The sequence below is a fragment of the Tamandua tetradactyla genome, chromosome 8, assembly GCF_023851605.1.
Source record: "Tamandua tetradactyla isolate mTamTet1 chromosome 8, mTamTet1.pri, whole genome shotgun sequence".
Lineage (NCBI taxonomy): Eukaryota > Metazoa > Chordata > Mammalia > Pilosa > Myrmecophagidae > Tamandua > Tamandua tetradactyla.
The window spans coordinates 41025568-41048829 of NC_135334.1; the positions used below are offsets into that span (position 1 = coordinate 41025568).

Genomic DNA, 23262 nt, shown 5'->3' on the forward strand with positions numbered 1-23262 from the left:
AAACTTGTAATTTTATAAATTCTCTTTATACAAGCCATTCCATTTCTGGTATATTGCATTCTGGCAGCATTAGCAAACTAAAACACTGTCAAACACCACCGTTGGGGACTCTGAGATGATTTTCATGGAATAATTTGAGGTTGGATTTGTTGTTTAACTCCCAACTCCTGTTGTGGGGTGTTGAATTGTCTTTTTGCAATAACACTATCCCCAAACAGCATCTTTGATAAAATCTTTGTGAAATGGAAATTTGCCTTGCTTGTATTCTCTCACCTACTCTATATGCTTCTATTACCTCTGCATCATATTTCTTGCCTTTGTCATACTCATATATCCTACATTTCATGGGCTTCTCATGGTCCCTTCCCTTGCTGCCAGATTCTGGAAATGGACCATCACTGCCAAGGTGAACTGGAAGGAAGACCAGATTTAACGTAGTAATCTCCTGGAAAGATATGCCAAGGAAGATCATTCTATTCTGTTGGCACCATTTTCAGGAGGTATGGAAAATTAAATGGATTTTCAAGGCATCAGTTCAATGGCAATGCAGTGAAAATTTGGAAAAAATCTGAAACTTTTTGTTGGGGCCCAATATTAGAGCACATTTATATTCAGACTGTATTTCAGCCAGTTTTTTTTTTTTTTATTTCATTGAAAAACTTCCAAATGGAAACAGAATGTAGAAACCAAATAAAGATCATTCACCCAACATTCAAATGCCTCTGCCTTTTTAAATCAATTTGTTCATTTTTAGAGTTCAAGTTATAAACTTTTCCAGTTGAAACTATTTAAAGCAGAGTTTCTACAAAGTCGGATGCAATGACTCAAACTGGAATGTGCTCTGGGCATTGGGATTTTAAAGTGCCAAAACCGGTTTTGATTTAAAACAAAAACATATAAGCCCCCTTCAGGACAATTCCAAGAGGATAGAATATATAATTTTGTTAATGAAAAGCTAAATATATACCCTTGGACAAATAGCTAGCATGGTAAATATTTTAGCTGGCCAGTCCCAGCCATAGACCTTGATTCTACTCCCACTGCTTTCATCACAACTCTGAGTCTCTAGGGATGATTTGAGAGGGTGTAAGCTGAGTAGAGAAGTGCAAAATACAAATAAAATTGAAAAGGCCCTGGTTTCTGTTTGGAATATTAAGCACTGGTTAGCCTTTCTGTAAGTCTAGCTTTTGCTATATTATCAGTTTGATATCTCACAACTCCTGGGTACCTCATTGCTTTGGCAAATGTAGATTTCTATTAAGGAGTTTGCCCTGGTTTTGCTTATATAGTTGTTATTCATTCAAACACTGCTTAAAAGTGATGTCAACCAAGAAGAAAAGAAATCTTAGACATAACATATTTTTTTCTCTAAATTCTTTCTTTCTTCAAAATATTATAAAGGCTTTCCACTTTTTATTTAAGTTGAGTGGTTCAAGTTTCTAAAAAATGTCTTTAAGTTTAGGTATTCGATTAATACAAAGATAATTTGAGGCTTTCGTAAACTTTATTTATTGATGGTAATGGCAAGTATGATTCAAGAAATAAAAAAAGAGAGTTGCTGAGTATTTTGAGGACTAACCAGCAGTCAATATTTGCTAGTTGACATCTTCCAGGACTAGTTATCAATGAAACATTTTCTTTGTTTCTTTTATTTTGATGGTAGTAATACAAGGGGTGTGGAATGGTTTTGTCACTGTTGCTAATTGAAAGAAGCATTCTCACTTATGTTCCTGAGACTACTAACACAAAATATTTGGACTTTTAGCTTTTATTCAATCCTTTTTATTTCACTGGTTAAAGTAAACATACTTCATGCCAGTACTTAAGAAGTTTGCACTTTCAAGGTTTTATTTCAGAAGTATTACACCTGCAATTTGGGTAGTTGCTAAACAGTGGCTTGATTTGGTCAACAAAAAGGATAAATATAAGAGTTTAGGTATACTTGTTTTCTAGAGATGCCATAAAAAATTACCATAAGCTGGGTAGCGTAAAACAATAGAAATGTATTCTTTCACAGTTCTGGAGGTTAGAAGTCTGAAAGCAAGGTGTTGGCAGGCTGATTCCTTCTGGAGGCATGGAGAGAGAATCTGTTCCATGCCTCTCTTAGTTTCTGGTGGCTACTGGCAATTCTTGGTGTTCTTTGGCTTGCAGGCACATCACTCCAATCATTGCCCATATATTAACATGACTTTCCTTTGTTGCCTTTATGTGCCTTCTCCTTTCCTGACTCTTATAAGGACACCTGTCTTTGGATTTAGGACCCATCCTAATCCAGGATAATTTCACCTTGAGATCCTTACCTTAACTATATCTGCAAAGACCTCTATTCCAAATAATGTCACATTTTGAGGACCAGATGGACATATCTTTTGAAAAATACAAGTTAACCCACTACAATAGGTACCTGAAATATAATAAGAACATAGACAACCTAAATAAAACAATAAAATGCAAATATAATTTTATACTTAGAAAACTCTATACTTTGAACAGAAAACAAGCTTTTCATTTCCTCAAAGAAACTTCAAGAAAAGTGACCACTGATTAGTTTACTAAAAAATACCTAAAATTTCAGGAACAAAATTTTAGGAATTGGAACAGTGTAATAAAGATTTTTTAATTGCAATGGACCCAAAGTAGAAATTGATAAGATAAGAAGTGTATGTAAAACTTAACTTACACAGAAAAGAAAACCACAATTTTTAGACTATGTTTTAAAGACAAAAAATAAACAAAACTATATTTTTGAACTCTGATGTACAACAAAAATGGTATTCAGAGACAATTCAAAATCCTCAATACTTATATTAATAATTATAGAGTCTGAAATGATACATTCACAGACATAAATTAATTAAACATCCAAATCAAGAAGTTAGGAAAAAAACAACAACCAATTTGATGTAATGAAAGAAACAATACAACTTGCAAACTTAATAGAAAGTGTACATGGTAAATTTGGAGAAATCTTTAAAAACCCTTGAGCCACAAAATAAAGAGCTCTTTAAATTTACCTTGCACATTGCTTATTAAGGTTATGATTAGATATTTTTCTGCCTTTTGCTAGTGTTGTTATTAGAAATTCAGGAAAATTTCACGTTTACAATGTAGAAGAAAGACTTGAATAAACAGAAAAGTATACTTACTATGTTCTTGGAGAGAAAGATCAGTATTGTAAAGATGTAATATCTCTTTAAATAATATATAAATTGCTATTCCAAAAAAATGTGGCCAGATTTTTGTAGGGTGATTCCTAAAATTCATTTGGAAAGATAAACAAGTATGAATATCCAGAAAAATTATGAAAAGAAGAGCATTAGAATTGGGGGATGGGCACATAAAAATGCATATTGTAAAGCTACAATACTTAGGATTTTATGTTAGAGACACTTGAAAAGACAAATTAATAAATATAATTGAGTACATAGTCGAGAGATATACCCAAATACATAAGCAAACAGTTTAATTATTGTGGACTTTCAAATAAGTGGAGATAGCCAATAAAATGTGTTGGAATAACTATGTAGCCACCCACAGAAAGTTGGATTCCTACCTCATATTTTATATCAGAGCTTGGCAAACTACTGCCTGCTGGCAAAATCTAGTCTACTGCCTATTTTGTAAATAAACTTATATTGAAACACAACCATATCCTTCACTTACATATTGTCTAGGGTTGCTTTCCTGTTTATAGCAAGGTTGATTAGATATGACAGATACTGTGTGAAGCCTAAAGTATTTACTAGCTGGCTCTTTACGGAATACATTTCTTTACTACTGTTTAGAGTTTACAATACACATGTTTAATTCATTGCAGTCTACCTTCAAATCATATTATTCCATTTCATGATATATAACATATATAAACCATATTATACTACTTCATGATATATAACACATACTTCAGTTCTTTGCTTCCTTTGTACTGTTCTTGGTCATAAACTTTATTTCTTCATATACTATAAGCATCACAATACACAGAATTTGTCTGAACTTCTCTTAAGTATTTTTGGAATATGAGTGAATGTAAATGAAGTCAGAATAGAATTCTAAATTAAATTCATAGAGTCAGAATAGAGATCTGCATTAAACATAATGCTTAATACTTTCTCACTTCAAAACTATAATATAATCATTCTTTTATTAAGAAAATATATATTAATCACCTACTATGTCTCAAGCACTTTCTAGGTGCTGGAGATTCAGTGATGAGCAACACATTCAAAGTCTCTATGCTCCTGAAGCTTATATTTGTTCTTCTGTACCACTAAATATATCGGGTAGGGGAAAGTGCTATGCAGAAAACGTGCTATGCAGAAAAATGTACAAGGGAATAGGGACCGACCATTCAATTTTAGATAGGGTGATCTGGCAAGACATCTGGGGAAGGGCAGTTAGGGCAAAGGCCTGAATGAAGAAAGGAGGTTGCCATTCAAAGACCTGAATGAAGAGTGTTATAAGCAAACAGGGCTAAAAGTACAAAAGGCTGTGATCATATGTATTGTGTTCAAAGAAAAGCCAGAAGACCAATGTGGCTGGAACAGAGTAAAATTGAAGAAGTGTGCTAGGACACAAGATTGGAAAAGCACATGGGCCAGACCCAGTGTGGTGGCCTTTTATCACATGTAAGAACTTAATCAATAAAAAATCCAATTTCTAATGGAAGGAAAAGCATTGGGGAGTTTTGAGTGGGAAAGTAATATCATTTAATTTACTATTAAAAGGATCACTCTAGCTGAGGCAGGAAAGCTAGACCGTAGGGGCTAAAACTAGACATGATAAGACCAGGTTATCATAGTAGGTTGGGCAAGAGATGGTCTAGGACTAGAGTGGTAGCGACAGAGATAACACGAAGTGTTCAAAATTTGAACCGTGGGCCATAAGACATGTTGATGGGTAGTCATGGCATGTGAGAGAAAGGAAAGAGTCACATAGGACTCAGACTTGGGGCTGGAACAACTGGATAAAGGGTATTACCATTTGCTATGATGGGAAAGAATTGGTTGGGGATGGGAAAAGAATAAGCTAAACCTCAAACTTGCTAAATGTGTGATGCCTGTTAGACATCCAACTCCCTTAACATAAGTTAGAAACAAAGGAAAGAGTAACTTGTAATACTTTTAAGCTTACAAAGCAGGTTCACCTAACTTATCTGATTTGAATACTGTTATAACCTTGTCAACCAGGAGAGACAGCCTGTGATAGATAACTTCTTGCATTTTCACTTTCATCTTGGCTGAAGCGACTTTTTCATCGTCTGCTGAAGTATTTTGTTGCTCAAGTAAACACTCAGAATTTCCTGAATTTTTCTCTTGGGCAAACTGTGAAAGAACAAAGATTTTAACCTCTAACTGATTTTAAATTGCTAAAGTTCTGCCATGTTTATTTTAATTTCATATAAGACTTCAATTAGAAATTTAAGATCAAAGACATATAATCTCCTCCTAATGTAGATTATAAAGGGCATTAATATTGTCAGTAAGATTAGAACTGCATATAAATCAAGACAAGTGAATAAAAACAGAAGTAAAAATAATAATGATATCACCTAACATTTGAGAGCTAACATGATATAACAATGATATCACCTAACATTTGTCCCACATGCAATGCTCAGTCCTTACATATATTAAAACAAGGTTGGAGGGGGAAGGATGCAAGTGTAGTTCAGTGGTAGAATTCTCACCTGCCATGTGGGAGACCTGGGCTTGATTCCCGGTTCATGCACTTGCCAAAACCCAAACAAGCAAAACAAACAAACAACAAACAAGCAAAAATTCAACAAATGGTGCTGCAATAATGGGATACTCACATGGAAAAATAATGAAATGTGACCCCGCCATACAGCATACAAAAAAACCACAACAACCCCCAAGGGTGGTATGGAATCAAGATTTAAACCCAGGCATTCTGATCCCAGAACCAGCACTCCCAAGCACCTTCTAACTGGTTTATTGTTTCTAGTTCTCCACTGGAGAACTTTGAGAAAGAAGTTTCAGTAGAATGAGGTTGGCAGAGATGAAAGTGTGTGAGTTAAAATAGTAGTTGGTGAGAAAGAAAAGTCAGAGAATAGGCAATTGTCTCATGCCATTCATTTGTTAATCACATATTTGGGAGCCTATTGCATACTAGTGCCTATGCTAGTATCATAAAAATCACGGCATGGTTCCTGCCCTGGATTTCATGGGCTAGAAAAGGAGATAGAGAAAATAATACCTTGAACAGGAAGCAAACTTGGGAAAGTTCTGCTTTGCTTTTAAATTTTAGTATAATGAGACTTAAGCATGTTTGTAGAATGAAGGGAAGGAACCATTGTAAGGGAAAGTTTGAGGATCCATCACAGACATTGATCTATCAACCTCCAGAAAGTGGTCAATTTCAATAATAGCTCACTTACGTCCAGAATTTTTAAGTTTTAACAATATACATAGATAACAATTTAGATAGATAAAAAGTTTTAACAATACAGATAGGTAACAATATAGAATGTAGAAAGAGTTCTAATGTAATAATCTTCCCATCCAATCATTCCTTTCTACTTTCTTACCATTTTTGTGCAAACCTTTTCAAAATTAACTGATAGCATAGCTTATCAGAGGCAATTTTTGTAGGATAAAAAATACAACTCGTAAAAACTACATGACTTATTTGCTTTATTTATTCATTGTCCAAATTCCAAAATCATGGATTTATAATGTAGGCATGTAGTGATAAAAAAGGATTTTTATAACTTAAAATGACAGGATCTTGTTTTTCATATGAAAGCTGTTGTTTCAAATGAGGGCACAGAAACCAGCAAATGTTGGCTTCTGTTTTTGTTGTACACCTTCCAGAAGTTTTTAACTGAAGACTCTATCCACGTAGTTCTTTCCACAGAAAACTGACTGATATTTGGAGAAGTGCTTTCATTTCTCCTAGAAAAATACGATGCATCTTTCCCAAGCCTCACTCTTCTTCTTAAATATATGTCTTTTTATTTGTGGAAGTGCTATACAAGGTAACAGTGTACATCATTCTACGGTAAGAATTTCAGCAATATTACTTTAGCTAGGAAAGCATACTTAGATAATTTTCAAAATGTATATTAGAATTTTGTAGAGATTTATTATACTATAAAATATAGTTTGTAGAGCAATTAAAATGTACTTTTATAAATGCTGAGACTTGGCTTAAATGATGTTAAACTTAAGAAACCATAAACTTAGGGTTGACTCAATACGTTACTGTGAAAAAATTTTAAAGAAATTAAAGGCCTAGATTAAAAACTAGTCAGCAATTTTCTAATTAACTTTGACAATGAAATATCTAGTTGGTAATAAGAAATCACTTTGCTGTTTTTTATCTAGTCTGTAAACTTTCATACCTCAAATATAGTCCTGTGAATGATTACCTATGAAATAAGAAAATGTTATTCACAGCAATGTTAGAATGATATCTAATATTTGTATGCAATACTATAAGTAGCTGGGGATTTGAATCCCTATATGTTTAAACGCTGGTTTACAGCTTCTAAATGTTGGGAAATGCATTTAATACTGCATCAGAATCAAATTTCAAAATTTAAGGGTGAAACAAATATAAATTCTAGAAAGTTAGAGAATCATTAATAATTTAGCTCTCTAAAATACTTGTTTAAAAATTTAAGAGGCTTATTTAGATTTGAAAAACAAATAGTTGTAACCTAGTTTTTTGAAAACATCTAGTATGCCATTTATTACAGGAGTATAGCAAAAGTGTAAGAAATTAAAGATAGATCTATGTATCAAAATATAAGCATCCCTTTGGGGCGAATATCTTCATAATTTGATAGGTTCTTTACCTCTTTCTTAATATCCAGGTCAAAGCAGGACAAAGCTTGTTATTTTCTTTTAATAACAGAATTATTATATCTACATAACTTCTACCAAAAATATTTTTACATTGAAGAAATCAGTAGTGTACCATCAAATATAGATACCTTTAGTAGGACAGCTTCAGTTGGCCTTTTAAAATGAAGTCTGTTACTAATTTTGCAAAGCAAAATTCCATGCTAAATTTTGTTTGTCCTTTTATTGATAACTTTCATATCTGTGAATACCTTGTTTTTCAAACATGAATACTTGAGCTTTGACAAAAGTGACAGGCCTCCTATACATTTTTCCCGATTCCTAATAATTGGTGGCAGACAGTCCATTTGGCATAATAATATTATAGCATTTCAAGGAAACATTTTACTGCCTTTTTAAGGAAGTTTAAATTGTAAGATTCTTGGAAGAGGGATGGCTCAACACTAAGTGAAGTTAAAGGTTAAGACCACAGAGTCACAGTTGTAGAAAGTAGACTCTAAATAAATCTCTCTTTGGAATTTGAGAAGAAAAAATGGAGAGTTATAATATTGAATTAACTTATGTTTATTATTCATAACCAAAATTTATCCCTAAGGTTTATTTGTTGCAGTTTGAACAAATCAGTGCATTATATTTTTTCTAATGATCATTCTTGTGTATGCTCCAAAGTCTCACCTTTCCCTCATTGTCTTCTTATTTATTATGTATTAGGATCATGTGACATTTTCAGATATTTTTTCTTATTTCTATTTTTCTCATATAAAGGATTCTCCAGCTGGTAACGTTGTAGAAGATATACCTAATGCAAAAAGTGAAAGTAGAAGTAATGATACTATTTATAAAGAAAACTGTGAGGAATCATGTGATATTAGAACTAAAATTACACGAGAGGAAAAACATTTCATGTGTAGTAAGTATTAAAAATAAACCGAAGAATAAAAATTGATGATTCCAGGGTAGGCTTGGGAACAATTTGTTTTAGCCTTTGTCTGGGTCATTTTATGTTCTCCTGATCATCCTAGGCCAGAGGCTTTCTGTATTTGGCTCAGAATTGGTGTTTCCATTTGGTAAATGAATGGAACTTTCCTCTATATAGTCAAGTGGCATCACCTGACTACAGAGGGAGGGGTCAAACCAGAGGGCACTGACAGTAGCACTGTGTCCCACTAGGGCTATTCCATCACCCTTTTCTGAATCACTAGGAAATTTCACCCTAGATTTGAGAGGGGAATACCAGGAACTAATATGTTCATATGGAGCAAACAGTACAATAGGTTTAATGCAGACTCATAGCCGATTGATGATAGCAAATCATAAAAAAATAAAAAATTTAAAGGTTTCATTTTTGTTTAAAACTAGTAGCATTGCAGTAATTTTCATGGTCTATTGTATGCATCTAAGGGGCAGGGATGAGAAGGGGGATCAAAAAGGGTGGTGCTGACCTGATCCACTATGAGATTCTTACATCAGGAAGTATGAAAAGCTAGTGGAGCAAACTCTAGGTATTACACATGTCTCAGGCTTCTCAAACCAGAAACCTAGTCTGGGCCTAGTAAGACAGAACTCTCTCTAAATCTTGGAAGAAGCAAATAGAAAATAAGACACTGATAATAAAAATAGAGATGAAGCCGGGTGAGATAGATTTTAGAAAATCAAGAATTATTCATGTAGTACTGCTCAGATAAAAGGAACATAGAAATAAAATATTTTGTAAAATTGTGTATACAATAATGCATGCAATAATATATGGATCTTTTTGTTACAAAGGATATCAATGGTATAATTGGTGAAACTTCCATGGAGTTTGAGAAATAAATAGTAGTCTCTTTTGATGGTAAGCTTGTAGAGGATGTCTTTGGTATAGGAAATACATGCTGTAATATCCAGGATGTAATGGCAATGTGTTCTCAAATGATTTAGGAAAAATTTCTTTATATTGTTTTTACAACTTTTATATAAGTAAAACTGTTTCAAAATACAAGCTTATTTTTTTTTAAAAAGGAAAATGAACAGTAAAAGTTGTCTGTAGCCAATGAACCAAAACCTTAACCTATTAAGGTATATTGTGTATGTGTGTTTGTAAGTTATTTTTATAAAAATATAGCAATAGCTGAGAAAAAAATAGAAACAAAGATTTTTTTTAAAAATTAACTTACATGATATCAAATTATTGCCTTTTGGCCATCTTATATAGTAAGAATTGATGTCTTGGCCCCTTCTGCTTCTATACCTCTTGTCTTACCAAGTGAGAACTGATATTCAGAATATCTCTGAATATAATATCTCTCAATTATAACATTAAATAATTTTGAGCATTCTGTATTACTAGGAAGCATACTTTCATTAAGAAGGGTTGAAACAATTGTTTTCTTGGTTAATCCTGATTTAACAAAAAATGCTATCCAGAATATATAAATCTCGAATATTTAGATAAATTGATATTTTAATGTGTTTATATATGTACCCTAAACCATAGGAAATTCAATATTTTTCAATGTAACTCTTTAAAAAGTTATCAATAGCAGCTATTTTTAATTATGGTTTAAGGAAATTTGCAAAATTCCATTGTTTCCTACACACGAAGTACCAAAAAACTACTAAGAAATATGATGGATGATCAACAAGCTTCCTTGGATTATTTGTCTAATCAGGTATGGATTTTTTAGTATTGTGTTGCTATTTTATCTGTGCATGGACAAACAGTTAGCTGAGGTACAATCATTCTCATTCTTTTATACACTCATGCTACAAACATCTGTTTAGTGGCTACTATGTTAGAGACACCATAGAAAGCCTCAGACAAACAGAAAGGAATAAAGAAAATGGACTTGTCCTTAAGGGGAATACAATCTATGGGAACAGAAAGACAGAAAACAATTTTTTAAATGTTGTGGATATGGTTTCAATAGGAGAGAGAGAGAGAGATCCAAAAAAGTTGCCCAGAGGAGGTAGCCCGTGAGCTGGACCAGGTCTCAAAGGTTGGGTAAGGAGAATAGGGCAATCCATGTAGGGACACTACTTGGCGTTGGTGCCAGGGGGAGGTGGCTGGTAAAGTTGAGTGTGTAAAGAAAACTGACCAACGAGATAGGCAGGAATGAAGTCATGCTGTTACCAGACAAAGGCAGTGGGTTCTTTTGCCCATGCACTCAATTCCTGAGATACCAGGTTTTCAAAGACAGAAAAGGTTTATTTTGCTGGGTGCAAAGCAGGAGATCAGATGGCCCATCGGCCCCAAAACCTGTCTCCTCGAATTGCAATAGTTCTGACAGTTTTATAGCATTAAAAGATGGGCAGATTTTATGATAATGAGCACAATGGCCCCAGATGATGTAATTAGAGGTGATTTAATTATTGAACATGCTTAGTCACAGAACATATGTAAGAAAATGGCAGTCTTAATATGATGATGTATTATAATATATGCTATATTACATTATAATACTAATATTCATTAGGTGACTTATAAGTTAAAGTCTAAGCTACTGTGCATGTTAGATGGGTTTATTTCAGTTAGATTCAGTCTTGGTTATCAAGATAACTTTGGACTTGAGGGGGAGGTAGTTCTGGGCTGACCCAGGACCCTACATTAATAAACATTAGGGGCTGTCTTTAGTGATTACAAGACTCTAAAGTAAAAAAAAAACTGGATATATGGGTACAAGTGAAAGAAAGTTTTTATAATCACAAGAGTACAAGATAAAGGTTATATAATCATTATCAGAGATCAAGGCAACTGGATTATAGTTCTAAGATTTCACGTATTTCCCTCTGTCTACTTGAACATACCAGAAAATAAAAAGGAATATCTATATAATAATTCAGTAATCATAACCATTCCTTAAATCCTAACTTCTCCATTACAATGTTATACCAAGGAGCTACAAAATGTTTGATCATGGAAATGACATGATCAAATTGGCAGTTGGTGTGGAGGATGACTGGGGAAAAGCAGAAACGGGGCAGATATAGGCAATGCTGCGAGATAGAGGCGCTGAACTCAATGACTGACGTTTAGCTATGCCTTTACTACTTCGTTAAGCAATAAGGGGTTCAGCCTAGAAAAATGGGCATTGCTATATATTTCAGAACGGGGTTGATAAGAAGCTTAGAGATATTAGTCATAGAATTTAGCCAAAGGAAGTTTGTTCAAATATAAATTTGCTTAAATATATGTTTGTGTGTTTAGATTAATGAGCTCATGAATCGAGTTCTCCTTTTGACTACGGAAGTTTTTAGAAAACAGCTGGATCCTTTTCCTCACAGACCAGTTCAGTCACATGGTGAGACCTCTGGTATTTCAGCCTTTTCATATTTGTCTTCCATGGCTAAACAGTTTCCTGAACAGATCGGTGCATTTAAAATTTTTGTTTAAAAAATACAGTGCACTATTGTCTAACAGATTAACAGAGTATTGGCTGCCATTGAGCAAATTACACCACAGACAATGTATGTTTTCCTAAATTTGGAAACTTTTGTGACCATTTGAAAACCATGCCTGTATAAAGATAAAATGAATCAGAGCTCCTTTCATCTGTAAATAATGCTTTTGACCTGCTTGATATGTTGCAGATTGGGACATAAAATTTGAAAGGAAAAAAATTCAAATTTTATGCCTCCTAAAAAAGACAGAAATGAACTTGAAATTTAGTACTTTTTGTAAAGTACACGGTAATAATTCCTAGATGCTTGAACTTCTAAGAAAAATGTCCTATAAACCTTACAAATATGAATGAATGCAAAAAATTTCCAAGCACAGAAATATTATTGGGGGCCCAGTATACGATTATATTCCTTACAAAGTGAATGGAACAAACAGTTGCTTAAGAATCTCCTATGTTCAAGTTCTGACACAGGCACTTTCACATGTGCTTTAGCTTCCTTGACTGTGCAAGTAGACACCACACAATGGATTGGCTTACATGATGGGATTTAATAGCTTACAATTTTGAGGCAAGGAGAAGTCCAAATCAAGTTCAAGTCCTCATCAAAGCGATGCTTTCCTCTTGAAGTCTGGCATACTGGAGCTGGCTGCTGCCATCTTTGGTCCTTAGCTTTTCTATTACACGACAGTGCACACGGCGACCTCTCCTGGCCTCTCTGCTCTCTTCTGAGTTCCTTTGACCTTTCAGCTTCTTGCTTCATGTGGCTTTCTCTCTTTCTATCTGAATTTCATTCTGCATATAAAGGATTACAGTAATAGGATTAAGATCCAACCTTATTGAGCTGGACCACACTTTAACTGAAGTAACTTTATCAAAGGCCCTACTACAGGAGGTACAAGGGTAGTTCAGTGGTAGAATTTTCGCCTGCCATGCCAGAGACCCGGGTTTGCTTCCCGGACCATGCACTTCACCAAAAAACAAACAAGCAAAACAAACAAACAAACAAATTCAACAAATGGCACTTCAATAACAGGATACTCACATGGAAAAATAATGAAACGTGACTCTGCCATACAGCATCCCCCCCTCCAGAAAAAAGAAGATCCTACTACAACAGGTTCTCATCCACTGTCCAAACAACTGACATGTTACTGTATCTCATCTATTTCTCATACCTGCACCTGGATAGGGAGTGTGACATGAGGGAAAAGGGCAGGACTCTGTCAGATTGCCTGGCTGCAAATTCCTTATCCTCTGCTTCTTTACTTGTTTCCTCATTAGTAAACTGATAGTATGTATCTCAGAGGGATTGGATAAGGATTAAATGAATAAATACAATCAGTGCCAATATAAAGGCTTGCTGGACCATCATTATCATCCGATAAGGAATATGAAACCCAGGAATTCTTAATAAACTGTTCAAATTTATTTACCTGATAAAGGCAGAGCAGACCTTTCAAATTAGATTGGTTCTTCAGTGTGAACTTGTATTATCTGGGTATAAAGTTATAATTAGAATGTCCCTTAAAATTCAGAATAAACGCAAAACATCTTTTATGTTTCCTGGAAATGAAGGGGAAAGCAAACACTTTTTATAGTTAATTAACTTTTTATAGATAACAATATCTACTTTATAGAGTTGTTATTCTGAAAATTTGTATAGTATGGCATTACGTAAAACATTTCTCAGCATGCCCAGCACACAATAAGTACACTGAAAATGAACTTATTATTATTATTATTCCAATATTACACAGGAAGAAAGAAGTGCTTCAAGTGGTTAAATAATTTAGTTAATGGTTTTCAGTTAGTTAGAAGTAGAAAAGGGACTTTGATCCTGGCATCTGGCTCCTGAGGCCAGGTTCTCCCATTTTTGTTGACTTGGGCAATTAAGGCGTGTAAGGATTGAATTTATTTTACTACATTTATGAAAGATACAACAAAGTAGACTGTTTTATAGTAAAATGTAACATCCACATCCACATACATATGTTTACAATCCCCTGATGCTTTGGAGAGGGTGATTATGGGGTGCTATATAGTTCTAACTATCATAAACAGAGCTGACTGTGGTATCAAGCAGTTCCTTGTTGGTGAAAAAGCTGTATTTCCCCCTTCAGCTACTGGTAATAGTAATCTCCAATACTCAGACTCTCTGAAGATGAGAATAGAATAGTCAAGGGTGGGTCAATAGTAGTTAATCTATTTGTTGCTTTGGGTTTTCTCCTCCATGTTTATATAGATTTCTTTTACCCATTTATGCCCACTCAGATAAGCCTACATTCCTGAAAGCTCATTATTTATTGGTAAAGAGAATATATCATTTAAACATGTATCAAATAAGTATTGACCACAAATGAAACTTTTAAACAGTTTGGAAAAATAATTACTATCAGTTATGTTATTAGTGATGATATATTGCAGCATAAATTTTTTAATTTCTGTTTTTCCATATATTTTCGCCTTATTTCTAAAATTGTGATCATTTCTCACTTCCAAAAAGGTAATATCATCTATCATTTATGGGAAATATAATAATTCCAGATATGACCTATTAATTCCCTATAATAAAGTGATTAAGTCATAAATGTAGACTTGAAAATATCCTAAATAATTAATTTTACTTCTTCAGGTTTAGATTGCACTGATATTAAAAATACCATTGGCTCTGTCACCAAAACACCAAGTGGTTTATATATAATCTACCCAGAAGGATCTAGTTACCCATTTGAGGTAAGTTTTTCCCTTGTTATGTGGAATAAAATAAACTTTAATTGTTTTACTATTTAATTTTTTCTCAAAATTTTTTTGTATTATAATAATTTCCAGTTTGAAAATTTTGGCTTTCTGGAATTCTAATGCCCAAACTACCAACCTGTAAAAGAGCTAGACATTCTATTTTTCTTTTTTATATTTGAGTTTTTATGATTATACTTTTAAAAGTAAATCCATTTGATAAAGGATAGTATATTAGCATTATAGTAGGCAAAATTATACAATATAAATACCTATTTGCTTTAATTAGCCTACAGCTTTAGAAAATAATGGTGTACTTTGGTTGGGGCTTGCTAAAGCTACTTTTGATTTTCCTTTCAATATATGGTTACAATTTCTTTTGAAGATAAATACTTTTATTTGGTTACATAAGAAAGTAATGAAAATGAACCTTTCACTAGAGTAAGGCAGACAGATCCATTCATAAATCGCATAAGTATGTTATTCATATGTCTAATAGTTATATTCTAGCATTTCTAGCAGAAATTTCTAATAGAAAATATGTATTATTGATGGGTGATATATTTATATATAGCTTTAATTTATCTTGGTACTTTTTCATTGTGCTTAAAAAAAGTATCATACCTTATTAATAGTCTAGTAAACAATAAATTTTTTTTTTCTGAGCAGATACTATCAATGTATCATTTTAGACTCACTAACATCATTTTTAAACGTTTTTTATTGTGAAATATAGCACATATACAAAAAAGCAATAAATTTCAAAGTACATTTTAACAAACAGTTATGGAACAGACTCTGAAGTTTGGTATAGGTTACAGTTCCACAATTTCAGGTTTTTCTTTCTAGCTGCTCTAATACACTAGGGACTTAAAAAAAAGTCAGTATAATGATTCAGTAGTTATATTAATTTGTTAAAGCCTAACTTCTCTGTTTTAACTCCTCCTTCTCCTTTGCTCCTTCTCCCACTCTCTAGGGGTGTTTGGGCTATGCTCATTCCAACTTTTTCATGTTGAAAAGGGTGTCGACATATGGGATACGGGGATGGAACTGGTTGATGCTCTTGGAGAGACTGGCATGTCTGGGGTTTGGGACTTACCTGGTCTAGGAAACATCCAAAAGTTTTAAGTTTACGTCTGAAAAGTAGGCTTAGCACATGCAACTTTTGTAGAATCTCAGATAGAGCCCTGGGTATTCTTTAGGGTTAACAGGAATGATGTTGGTTGGGATTTGGCAAACTGTGGCATTTAGCAATATCTAGCTGAAACTTGTGTAAGAGTAGCCTCCAGAATAGTCTCTGGGCTCGATTTGAACTCTCTCAGCCGCTGATACCTTATTTTGTAATGTTTCTTTTCCCCCTTTTGGTCAGTAAGGCAGTGTTGATGCCACAGTGGCAGGCCCAGGCACAACCCTGGGAGTCATGTCCTATGTTGCCAGGGAGACTCACACCCCTGGCCGTCATAAATCATTTTTTGAATTCTTGCAAAATGTAAACAATCTAGGAATTCAGGGGAAATAAAAAAAACAACAAAAAAATTACCTAAGGTACTTCTGGTAGGATAATAGAACGGCAGAGGCTGAGGGCTCCCTGCAACAAGAGACAGGATAGAAAAATAATGGGACAGTGGTTTCACGGTGCAAATGATCTGGAGGGTTGTCTGCCCTGCATAGGGAGGGTCTGGGCAAAAACAAGCAACAAACAAACAAAACGGAGAAATTACGACGGAGAGAAGGGGGTGAATATGTTATGTCACAACTCTGCCTAGCAGCTGGCTTGGGAAGATTTTCCCTTCGGCTTTGTAGCCAGGAGCGCCACGAACTTGGAACTTGAATTTGGAAGATAGCAGACGTGCTTTTCCTGGGCACAGATCCTCTTAGTCAAGGTGAAGTTTCCCCACCCTCGTGGCACGCACGCTGCTGTGGGCGCCTGGTTTTATTATTAATTTATTTATTTTTGGCAACAACAGGAGGGGGCACCTTCCCTAGGCAGGAGCGGGGGTGACCTGGAGTATGTGGGTTGGACACCCCACCGAAAGAGACCTGTTTGGGTCGTGGTGCACTTGCCCTCGCCCCTCGTGCTGACGGAGAAGTGAGCGGAGCAGAAGTGGGGGCAGAGGAACCCGCAGCCCAGCTCACGGCCGTGCGGGAATTCCAGACGGGATTCTAGACCGGCTGTTTCCAGACTGGCTGTGGGCGTGTGAAGCTGAAATAGAGTGTCCTACAACCCGCATCACCCCCTGGGGGAGTCTGGGGGCCCACTAGATCCATCGGTCACACAGGAGAAGTGTGAGGTGCGTGCCGCTTGCCTCCCAGCCCCAAAGCTGGCGGGTTTCGCAGGCCGGGTTCCAGGCTCCTCCGCAGTCCTGTCAGGTTTTCACTTGATTGGTCCGCACCTGTGGACAGGGTCAGGCGGGCCCTAGGAGATGAGAGGGCTCAAGTGCGCCATCTTCTGGGAAGAAGGAGAAACTCCAGTCTGACAAATTGCCTATCTGCCTAGCTTTTCAACCAAGCCCTAACTAGAATTCCAAACGCCACCCCCACCCCCACCCTAAGATTAGGGTCTTGGTCCTACTGGGAAAGACTGACGAAATAAATCCAAAAGCGGACCTTCAAAGCTAATACAGGTAAATGCAAAATCTTAGACATGGGAAATAAATAAATCTGCAAAATAACCTTATTAAGACATTAAAATGTCCTGTCCACAAAGGATCATAAAGCATGTGAAGGTCCAGGCAGATATGGCTCAGCCAAATAACCAAATTAAATCACCCGAGGGGACACAGAATTTGGAACAACTAATTAAGGTTGTTCATAACAATATAAAGGATATAAAAAAGACACTAGAGGAACATAAAGAAGATTTTGAAAGAGTAAATAGAAAAATATCAGATACCGCAGAGATGAAAGATATTGTAAACCAAATTAAAATCACTAGAGACTCACAACAGTAGATTTTAAGAGACAGAGGAAAGAATAAGCAAATAAGAAGACCTGACAAATGAGCTTGAATGTTCAAAAGAACAAATGGCAACAAAGATGGAAAAAAATGCAGCTTGATATCAGGGAAATGATAGACAATACTAAGTATACAAATATAAGAATTATTGGAGTCCCAGATGAAGAAGAGAGGAGTAAAGGGGTAGGAAGGCTAATTGAAGAAATAATGGGGGGAAACTTCCTCACCTTTATAAAAGTCATAAATATTCAAACAAGCCCCACGAATCCCAAATAGAATAAATCCAAATAGGCTTACTCAAGACACATACTAACCAGAATGTCAAATCTTGAAGAGAAGCAAAAAGTCAGGAGAGCAGCAAGAGATGAGAGATTTGTTACATAGAAGGGAAACTATGTAAGACTGAACTCAGACCACTGGACAGGCACCATGGAGGTAAGAAGGCAGTGATATGATATATTTAAGATTTTGAACAAGAAACACTTCCAGCCAAGAATTCTCTATCCTGCCAAATTGTCCTGCAAAATTGGTGGAGAGATTAGGATCTTCACAGATAAACAGTGACTGTGAGAATTTGCCAACAAGAGACCTGCCCAACAAGAAATATTAAAGGGAGCTCTGTTGACTGTGAAAAGACTAGAGAAGGAGGTCTGGAGGAGGGTACAGAGTTGAAGAGTATTAGCAAAGGTAAATTAAAAAGATAAAAAGTGAGGGAGGGAAAAGAACATATAGATCTGACAAATAAGAACTAGAGGATAAGATGCTGTGTTTAGAATTTAAGAATTAATTCTTAAATATTTAGAATTTAAGAAACTCTGGTATCTGTATTTGTAGAGATAAGATGCAAGACCCAAGAACTGCTTTTACAGTAATAATTTTGAATGTTAATGGTCTCAACTCACTAATTAAAAGACAGACTGACAATGGATTAAATATTATTATCTTTCTATACACTGCTCACAGGAGACTTTCTTAGTCCCAAGGATATAAATAGATTGAAAGTGAAAGGATGGGAATAGACGTTCTATGCAAGCTGTAACCAATAGAAACCACAAGTAGCTATAGCAATATTAGATGAAATAGATTTTAAATATTATGATATCATAAGATTTTTGTATGTTAATTGTAAAAACATTTGTATCTTTATGTTTTTCCTGAAATAAAAAATTTGAAAATGTTTAGTAACATAGGTCATTACTATAGCAAAGTTGATGTTTCTCGTAATTTTCTACTTGATATTTTGAGAATGTACACAGTTTTGATAGCTAATCAAATGGTATTTAAGTTAGTGTTTAATATTTAGAATTCATATTCTAAATATTACAGAAACTCTGATCTGTATCTTTATTTTTTTCCTTGTTTGCATTAATTTTAAATAGGTTTATGAAACTTACTGTACAAACACAGGCTTTATACTGATTATATTTTATTTAATATGGCAATAGATAAGCTAACGAAGATATCTATTTTTTTTGGTGGTTAAGATTTTCATATATAAATTGTAAAATCATTTGTATCTTTACATTTTCCTGAAATCAAAGATATGAAAATGTTCAATAACATAGGTCATTATTATAGCAAAGTTGATATTTGTAATAACATTCTGTAGTAACATTCACAGCTTTGAAAACTAGCCAAATGGTATTTAAGTTAGCATTTAATATTTAGAATTTAAGAGACTCAGATATCTGTATTTGTAGATAAAGGATAAGACACTAGACCTAAGAATGGCTTTTACAGTAATAATTTTGAATGTTAATGGACTAAACTCACTAATTAAAAGACACAGATTGGGCTGCATGGGTGTTTCAGTGGTAGAATGCTCATCTTCCATGCGGGTGACACGGGTTTGATTCCTGGACCATGCACCTAAAAAAAAAAGATACAGATTGACAGAATAGTTTAAATATGATGTGAACTTTCTATATGCTGCTCACAAGAGATTTCTCTTAGACCCAAGGATATAGATTGAAAGGAAAAGGATGGAGATAGATGTTCTATGCAAGCTGTAATCAAAAGAAAGCACAAGTAGCTATAGTAATATTATATAAAATAGGTTTGAAATGTTATGATATCATGAGATAATATTTTCATACATTAATTGTAAAATCATTTGTATCTTTATATTTTCCTGAAATCAAAAACTTGAAAACATCCAGTAACAGATCATTACTATAGCAAAATTGATGTTTCTAATAACTTTCTACTTGATATTTTGAGAATGTACCCAGTTTTGATAGCTAATCAAATTATATTTAAATTAATGTTTAATATTTAGAAGTCAAGAAATTCCAATATCTGTAGATTTTTTCCCTTGTTCTCCCTAATTTTAAATTGGTTTATGAAAGTTACTGTACAAACACAGGCTTTAAAATGATTGTATTTTATTTTAAATGTCCTAAATTTTAAAAAGTTAGTTTTTAAAAAAATATCTAAATTTCTTTGCTTACAGATTCAAAAATCTTGAAGAGAAGTGGAAAGGGAAGGCTTCTAATTTTGTGAGGAGTGGGATGAATAATTTATCTCTTGTGGGAGAGCATTAGCTTTCTAATTTCTTTCACACTGCCTTTCTTTGTCTCCATGTGGGAAGTTTCTGAAGGAGAAGGATTACCCTAATTTTGTCCCTATGTCACTTCCGTGAGTTCTTTACAGGATTGCTTTTAGGTGCATTTGACACAGCACTAACAGATGCACCTATGAGCACCTGCTGAGATGGGGCACAGTTCTTTTTTTATGATGTACTCTGTTTTTTTTTTTTTGCATTAATTTTATTTCCTTAAATATATAATTCAAGTACAAATATAATACAAATTTTGGAATGTTCAATGCTCATAAGATATTAAATTATATACACAAAAAGCTAACCTCATACTTCTCTCTTTAGCTACTCACTCCCCTAAGCCCAGTGGAAAAATAAATGCTTCTTTTTTATCCTTCCAGAGATCCTCTACTTATGTATAAAGAATATATATTTTCCTTTTCTTCTTCTTGTTTTACGGAAACAGAGTAAGCTATACACATGAGTCTATACTGTGCTATTGTCATTTAAAAATAAATTGTTGAAATAGTTACATTTTAATACATAAAGATCTTAATCTTTATTTATAGCTTCCTAGTATTCCATTCTTTAGGTGTACCATAACTTATTTAACTCAACCTCTACTGAGAACATTAGGGTTTTTATTTATTTATTTATCTATTTTTTAAATGTAACAACATACAAACATGAACATTTTTATCATATGATCATTCCATTATTGATATACAATCAATAACACAAAATCACCACATAGTTGTATATTCATCAACATTACCATTTCTTAGAACATTTGCATCAGTTCAGAAAAAGAAATTAAAAAAAAGGAAAAAAATCATACATACCATACCCCTTACATCTCCCTTTCATTGATCACTAGTATTTTCAACCTACTAAATTTATTTTAACATTTGTTCCCCCTATTATTCATTTATCTTTAATCCATATATTTTACTCATCTGTCCATAAGATAGATAAAAGGAGTATCAGACACAAGGGTTTCATAATCACACAGACACACTGCGAAAGCTATGTCATTATACAATCGCCTTGAGGAAACATGGCTACTGGAACATAGCTCTACAGTTTCAGGCACTTTCCTTCAGCCTCTCCATTATATCTTAACTAAAAGTTGGTATATATATATAATGTGTAAGAATAACCTCCAGGATAACCTCTCGACTCTGAAATCTCTCAGTCATTGACACTTTATTTTGTCTCGTTTCTCTCTTCCCCCTTTTGGTTGAGAAGGTTTTCTCAATCCCTTGATGCTGAGTCCCAACTCATTCTAAGATTTCTGTCCCATGTTGCCAGGAAGGTTTACACCTCTGGGAATCATGTCCCATGTAGAAAGGAGGAGGGCAGTGAGTTTGCTTGTTGTGTTGCCTGAGAGAGAGAGAGGCCATATCTGAGCAACAAAAGAGGTTCTCTGGGGGTGACTCTTAGGCCTAATTTTTTTTTTTTTTTTAACATGGGCAGGCACCGGGAAACAAACCCGGGTCCTTGGGCATGGCAGGCAAGCACTCTTACCTGCTGAGCCACGATGGCCTGTCTTAGGCCTAATTTTAAGTAGGCTTAGCCTGTCCTTTGTGGGGATAAGTTTCATAGGAACAAACCCCAATATTGGGGGCTCAGCCTATTGATTTGGTTGTCCTCACTGCTTGTGAGAATATCAGGCATATTCCAAATGCAGGGGTAGGTGAGGGCACAGTTCTTGCATTTCTGATTGAGGCTGCCAGTCTGAGCACAGGCTACCTGGCTTGTTGGAGAAAAGGATAATCAGAGATGGACATATAGGCATATTTGACACTGTAAAAAAAAAATGAATGTTTTAATTCATTGATTAAAGGACAACTTAATTTGTAAAGGAAAATGTACATACTTCACTGTCACAGCAGACTGGTACTGTTATTACTAAACTGAAAAATATTTATAACTAGATGAAAAATAAAACGATAACCTTAAAATGTGACAATAATGTATTTTTAGAAATGACTGATAAAGTAACTGTAATCAGGTTAATTATAAGACTGCACTATAATAAACAGTATATTTCTAGAGGCTTAAAAATCTGAATATATTAATGGCATATAATTGCATAGAAAACTTACAGTGAAAATGACTTCTCTTTCTTTAGGTTTAAGGATGAATCAGTGAATTTTATAATATCAGAGAAGAATGAAAATTATAGTCTGCTATGATTTTTGTCTTTTCTGTGTCTGTTTTAGGTAATGTGTGATATGGATTACAGAGGAGGTGGATGGACTGTGATACAAAAAAGGATTGATGGGATAATTGATTTCCAAAGGTTGTGGTGTGATTATCTGGATGGATTTGGAGACCTTTTAGGTCAAATTTTAATATTTCTTCCCTGTCTTTTTCCTACTTTTTGGATTACACCATAGACCATGGCTCTGTTGGTAAAATTTCTAGTAAAACAGGTCAAGTTCTCACCAATATCAAAATATTAGTTGTCACTCTTTGTCATATGTCAAGTTATTAAAATAAGTAGGTCTTTGGTTGGGGTCTAGAAATCTTTATGTATAAATATTTGTTGGAATGTGATTTGAGTGAAAAACTTTAAATTTTAAAATATTATTATATTTTTAACTTAATATATTTATTAAGTACCGGTTCTGGTACATTGTGGGTGCTCACCAATTATTTGTAGACTAAAAGTCTGAATGGACATGATTATCATGAACCTAAAATTCTTGAGGTGTATGCTGTGTCTTCACAAGCAAATGAAATGGAAAGTGAGGTACGCTGCTTTAAAAATTCAAATCTTGTGAACTGAACACATGTTTTTATAATGATGCTTTAAAA

At 34.3% G+C, this 23262-nt stretch overlaps 1 protein-coding gene across 5 annotated transcripts in view; it reads left to right on the forward strand.

The window, feature by feature from the left end:
• Nucleotides 1-23262, forward strand: part of ANGPTL5 (angiopoietin like 5) — a 32805-nt gene that overhangs the window by 3970 nt on the left and 5573 nt on the right. For 2 of the 5 annotated variants that reach the window (XM_077113167.1, XM_077113168.1), the window contains exons 2-7: nucleotides 379-500; nucleotides 8592-8736; nucleotides 10374-10477; nucleotides 12013-12106; nucleotides 14841-14941; nucleotides 22665-22785. In XM_077113167.1, coding sequence (XP_076969282.1) covers nucleotides 456-500; nucleotides 8592-8736; nucleotides 10374-10477; nucleotides 12013-12106; nucleotides 14841-14941; nucleotides 22665-22785 — 610 coding nt within the window. In that variant the 5' untranslated portion in view covers nucleotides 379-455. Of the gene's footprint in view, nucleotides 1-378; nucleotides 501-6858; nucleotides 7021-8591; nucleotides 8737-10373; nucleotides 10478-12012; nucleotides 12107-14840; nucleotides 14942-22664; nucleotides 22786-23262 lie in introns of those variants that run through there. The other 3 variants (XM_077113169.1, XM_077113170.1, XM_077113166.1) reach the window with 2 other exon arrangements.